Source organism: Meleagris gallopavo, chromosome 8 (assembly GCF_000146605.3).
Source record: "Meleagris gallopavo isolate NT-WF06-2002-E0010 breed Aviagen turkey brand Nicholas breeding stock chromosome 8, Turkey_5.1, whole genome shotgun sequence".
In the NCBI taxonomy this organism is placed as follows: domain Eukaryota; kingdom Metazoa; phylum Chordata; class Aves; order Galliformes; family Phasianidae; genus Meleagris; species Meleagris gallopavo.
In genome coordinates, this window is record NC_015018.2 from 27938455 (window position 1) to 27944766 (window position 6312).

The following is a 6312-nucleotide window of genomic DNA, read 5'->3' on the forward strand; positions in this document are numbered from 1 at the left end:
CTAAAATACCATTTTAGGTACAATTTAGAGGGTCTGAATATCAAAATTATGTAATAGGAAATTAATTATTAAATATTGATGGATTTTTTAATCCATCAATTAATTTTGTTTAAAAAACAAAACAGGCCTAACTTTAGATGGAAACAGAGATACTAGCTTGTTCTCTCAGTGATTTGTGCTCATGTTATGTCTTCTTCAAGGTCTGGTTCTGTTGTACTACATATTCTTGAAATGCACAACAGTTTTATATAAATTCTAGAGAAAGCAGAGTAAGATTTGTACTAAAGACTGCAATGTGAAGTAACAGAAGAAAGCAGTATAAGAAATTGCTAGAAACAAATTTGTGTTGTCTTGGCAAAAAATGTTGAGCATTATTTTCAAACTTATTAATCATCTACTTGACAACATTAAAAAAATAAAAATGCTCTAACTGCTTATCATGTTGTCATTTTCTTTATGCAAGATATTTCTGAAATTATTCTTTAAATGTATGAGATGCCAGGAGAGAGTTCTATATACTAACACATGACACATACTGTGAATATATAATACATTTAATAATAAGATAACGTAAGCTCTCTGCTGTATTGCCATTTTTCATAAGGCGATAACATCCCAAACAGTGTTCAGTTTTCCCATAATTGCACTACTACTGCTGTTGCTTTTACAGGAGGAGTGAAGCTGTGAGTTCCAGCACATTGGGAACATTGTGTTTTAACTCCCACTGCTCTCTCTCTGATCAACCTTAAAAGACATGATGTTGAAAATGCTAATGAGCCTTTTGCAAAATCCTTCTACCAGACAGGCTGAATGGATAAAGTTTTTTAAATGAGCCTGTAATATTAGAGGTCTGTTGTCTTTGCTGTTGTACAGTTGGAAATTTCAACATCAAAGACAACAGCTTCCTCCTTGATATGATTTGTAATCATTCTGTTTGAAAAGATTTTTATCAGATCTTAAGACTGTTAATTAATGTAAGTGAATGTGATTCTTGTGAAAGTGCACTGGGTTGGTAGCATCTGCTAGAGCCAGGTGAAAGGTCTGGGTACCTTCCACGTTCATTTAGAGCCTGGAATGTGAAGAGAGGGCACAGCTGTTGTTCTGCTGTTCTGAAACAACTGTCTTGGAGAGAGAGAGCACCTTGTGCATTGTCCGCACTTTTATGCATTGTGTAGCTTGGCACTTTTCTCTTGTTTTTATATAAATGCTTCTATATAGCTATGATTATATGTATGTGTGTATATACATACATCTACATATACAACTCTCTGGATTTTTATCATATAAGACTTAGATTTTTAGATTGAGTTCTTAGCTTTAAGGTATCTTGAAGAGGATGAACTTGGCCCAGGCAGTAAAACATTTGTCTAGAAATAATTTCTGATTATTTTTATTTCTACTCGTTAAAAGAAGTAAAATGTATTTGTTGCTTATGAATACCAAGGTTGTATCTTTAGATACTTAGATCTTTAGAAGGGAAATCCATGTTGTTGAAGTTCTGCTATTCAAAGAATATGATTATTCTGTTGAGCAGCTTCTATCTGAGTGATATATTTCTTGTAGAAGAGGCTCAGAAAAGGCAGAAGTCATTACTTCTGGTGTCTATGAAAATTAAAGAAACGTTAGACTCATGGCAGGTAATTACAAATGTCCCCTTGGTTCTACTTGTGATAGATAGCTAGACTTAGACATTGCTTTTCCTCTGGCACTGTCTAACATTTTATAGTTCAGGAATAGCAACCTTTGCAACACTTAACATTTTCTTCATGATGGTCCAAGAAGCAGCTGCAATTGAAAGATCCAGTCCTTTCTGTCCTGAGAGTCAGGGGATTCAAAACTATACTTCCTTAACACAGATGAAACCATCAGGAGTCAGAGCTGGCTAACCTGTGTGCTCTTTGGGGAGTTTAGGTGTCAGACTCGGAGGAGTGAGTTTTGCTCCCAAAGCTGTAAGCCTCTCCAAGTACTGAAATCTCATTTTGTAACCTGCCCTTGAAGCTTTCTCAGCCTCTAATATCCGTCACTGGTATCACTTCCAACATCTGTTAACAGCAGTTTTCAGCAAGGAACAGCCATATTGACAGTCATTTTGATGAAAATATATAGGAATTATTATAAACTAAGATAACCAAAGAAACATAAAATATACAAACTTCACAAGACTACATTTTAAAGAAAGACAAGGAATCAGTCATTTCATACAACTTTTACTAAATTATATGCATGTAGTTGAATTAAAATTATTAAACTAGTTTAACTACTTATGTTCATGTCTTTGTTTATTTCAATTGACTTTTCCTGCTACTAAGAATGCAAGGTGATGAGGTGCTTACAGGCATGTTTTTCATTTAAGCTGTAGTTGTAATTGGTTTTAATAGCACAAAAGCTGCTGATCTTAGCCATTAATTTAGTGAAGAATGACCTCTTCTTTTTGCTCATATATCATGTATTATTTAGAAGAAAAGGACAGATTCAAATTAATATAACAAAATGAATTTCTATTTGCAATGATTATATGAAGAAGTTACAAATTTCAATTAGAACATCTTAATTCTGGCCCTCAAACAGTCATCAGTCTTTCCTTCCATTGAGTCTGTTGATCACATAAAATGGCTTCTTGTAGTCAGGCAAATTAAAATTAAACTAGAGTTAAATATTTAGTTTCATAATAAATTAGAAATCTATTTTCATAATAAATAGCATATAGATTATTGTTAAGTGACTGAAAAAAATGATACATTTTTAGTGTAGGTTTTCTCCTGTGTCTAAATGAGGATGGCGTGATGTGTCCAGCTGCGTGAGTTCAGTTAGTATGAATAGGGATCCTGTAGTTTTTGATCAACTGTAATCTGGTTTGTAATTACTGCTGTTTGATGCTTTTCAACTCGTTGTGATAGCAGCAGCACATATTGTACTAGGGGTGTGTGTGTGTGTGTTCACAGATGTCCCTAGAACATAGCACAGGCCAAAGAGGAAAATACCATGTAGAAGTGGTGTAAGATATTTACTGTCAGGTCGTGTTACTGTTTGAACTATTTGTTCCTGTTTCATAGTGACTGCCTCTGCGCAGTGCCTGCAGATTGGGTATTTTTGCCAAGTGTTGTCCACAGAGGTCAGCACTTGCACTGTTGTAAAACTGTTGGGGCACAGGAATAAGCTCTGTCAGTATGTAGTGTTTGGATTACGAGTTTTTATTGGAACTCATGTGGAAGTGATACTTGGAGTTTAATATGATATCAGAAAAGAGGTGAGTAGATGAACCCTGTAGTAGGCAGCTTTAATCTTGGTCTTCTACAGTGGAGTCAGGAAACTCAAGTCCTTTGTAAAGTAGGACTGAAAATAAGGACAAAATACTTCCAACTATTATTTGCAGTAAAAATTAACAAATATTGAACACAGCATCTTTTTAGCTACAGTAACAACATCAAAAGCATTTTCTTCTGTACTTTCCTGCAGTAGAATTAGGAATGAACATGGCTTGATGGAAGTTTTGATGCATTTAGAAAATGACATGGCAACTTGGAATACCGAATTTTTATTCAATTTTTCTGTTCAGCCATTTTGCTGTCTGGCATATAGAGAAATGTATATATGGAATACACTGATACTTTAAAAATCTTATTTTTTGGTGTCATGTTGCTCAAATTGTGGAGGAAAAATATTCCTCAAGCCTTCTCAAAGTGACTAGATCTGTACAGTAAAAAATTGCTAACATCTTTGAGTATAGACACTCTGCAGTCATTCACTTAATCAGCAGATATTCTGTTGACTGGTGGCTTAAGATACCCTTCCCAAGACTCTATGTGAATCAAGTCATTTTGCATAAAAGTGAATAAATTTTGCAAATTAGTGAAAAAAATCTACAGTGTGATTCATATTGTAGTAAGTCAGATTGTTTTCAGTGCTAGAAAATAGAACTAAGTTTTAAGAAATATCCAGTTCCACTTTTTATCATGTATCTTTGTTTCAGTATCTTTCAGTTGCTTTTTCTTTCTTTTCTTTTTTTTTTTTTAGGAGTATAGAATGGAGATAATTATGCCAATTACTTATTATTATTATTATTTTTTTTACAATATGCTATTATAGAATAAACACACTTATTATTAACTAAAACACTGGAATTTGTTTTTAGTAGTAGGTAGAAGGCTTCCTGCCTGTGAAAGACAACATGAGATTGTTGCACAATAAGATATTCAGGAGAAACTTTTGATATTACTTTTTTTGTAGAGAGTTTGTTAGAATAAGCACTTTTTAAGACCTTTCCACCAAATGTGATTTGAAAATTTATTTTCTTCCTGTAGAATCTTGTGAATCTTGTTTATTGAACGTTATTCAAGATAATCTGAATACAGAGTGAACAAAATGCCCATACTTGGGTTTAGCTATGAATTTAAATTGAATTAAATCCAATCAAAATGTATTCTAAATAAGCAGAAGAAAGGCAGAATATCATAAGAAAAAGTTAGTTGAGGAATGATGAAAAACATCTCTGTAAAAAATTCCTGTTTCAATTTTCTTTGGCTTTGAAGCAAATTATGCTAAGCAAGCTTTTTCAATATACTGTTAATCACAGCGTATATATAATTTTCTTTTTGTTTGTTGTATATTAGACCTGTATTATAAAGTATGATTTTCAACAAAGTTAATGGCAAATTAAAAGCAAATATTTGGGTAGAAGTTGGAACCTTTTTGTAGATGCATTTGTATTCTGTAACTAAACTCAAAATAAACCTTGCCAAAAAAACCTCAACAATCAAAACCCGCAAGTGATGCAAAAGCAACCAGTCAACTCCTCCCAGAAGAGGGCTATTGTTCAGTCAATCTCCAGTAATGATCAGCTCCCAGTGCCCGTCTCCTGACCTACCCAAGTTTTTATTGCTGAGCTTTTAAAACACTGAGGAATATGGAGTGGCAGAGATGAAGCATCGTGAACTCCCATTTCCCGTCAGTCTTGGGGCAGAAGGCAAGAATTTTTCGTTTTGTCGTTCTCTACCTACTCTGCTATTGATGGACAATAAATTAAAGTATTCTTCCCCAAGTCAAGTAGGGTTTTCCTGTGATGAGATTTTCATCTTACTTACAACCCCTTTCTCCCTGAGGAGGAGAAGTGAGAGATCAGCTTCGTGGGGAGATGGTGACCAGTTGAGGGTAACTCATCACAGCTGAATATTTCATCATGTTAAACTAAGCTTTTTGGAGGCCTGTGATGCAATAATATCTTAAATAGTAGTAAAAAGTGTAGTAGTAACTTGTGCTTTCTTTATCTGTTTAACTAGCAGACTTTTGTTCCTACTGACTATTTGAGCATGTGAACTAATAATTCAAGAGTTAATGATGACTTATTAGTTTTATATGTATTCTCCTGCATGTCATTGCATAACCTAGTTTCTGGCAGTGATGAATGTGTTCCTTTACATTCTTATATTTTCATATTTTAGTTTTACATTGTATTAATTTATTTTTATATTTATGCCTGTTATTTAAAATCAGATCAGAGATTACACATCAATCAGAGGTATGACAGTCGATCCGACTATAACAAGAAAACACGGAGTTACTGGCTTGAATCCTTACACTTGAGTATGCTGCTAGTATATGAAGAGGCAAGAAGTTGTCATGCTTAGAGATGGTCATTCCAGTCCATAAGGCTCTTGAAAATGTCCTATAGGCTGTTGAAATAATAGATTCTTTTAAGGCTATCAAATCATTTATCATTTTGCAACTGGTAGAATGAAGATTTCAAAAAACTGAAACTCCTGTAATGGCATTTCTGTTTGATTGCAGTTAATCTGCCTTCATTTCCTAAGTGGTAAATGCAATACCTTACAATGGCAGACAAAATTAGTTATTTAAGAGGAAAAAAAATGCATTAAAATGCATTAAAAATCAGCAGTATTTTGTACCTTTTAATGGCTAATACAGAAATGATTAGCTGACTTCTTGACATTTTGTTCCATTTTTTGTCTGCTAAATTGTGTAACACATTTCCCTTCTTTGGGCTTTTATCCTCAGTGACCAAATACACACAAATAGTTGCAATCACCAGTTGTTGATTTTAGTTGTTTTTCTCCTTGGATTGGAATAATTTTTTTACATTTAAAGCCACTATGAATAGTTACTGAGTGGTTTAAATTGTTTTGCTTTTCATGCTGCCTTATAATAATCTTTGATTTTCTTCTGTTATAATTTAGGAAGTTATATACTCTCTTCAGAGAGGGACTCAGAGTAGACTTTTGGCCAAAAATTTCCTTTCATCAAATTTTCAAAATCATTAATATAGAGGCAGCTATTTTTTTGTAAGATTTTTTTTTT

The 6312-nt window shown here is 33.5% G+C and overlaps 1 protein-coding gene across 1 annotated transcript in view; it reads left to right on the top strand.

Moving 5' to 3' along the window:
* The first annotated feature begins 1630 nt into the window (after positions 1-1630).
* LOC100548807 (attractin-like protein 1) overlaps positions 1631-6312 on the top strand; it is a 34263-nt gene continuing 29581 nt past the window's right edge. Inside the window, exon 1 of the mRNA XM_019617973.1 lies at positions 1631-1637. Coding sequence (XP_019473518.1) covers positions 1631-1637 — 7 coding nt within the window. The remainder of the gene's footprint in view (positions 1638-6312) is intronic.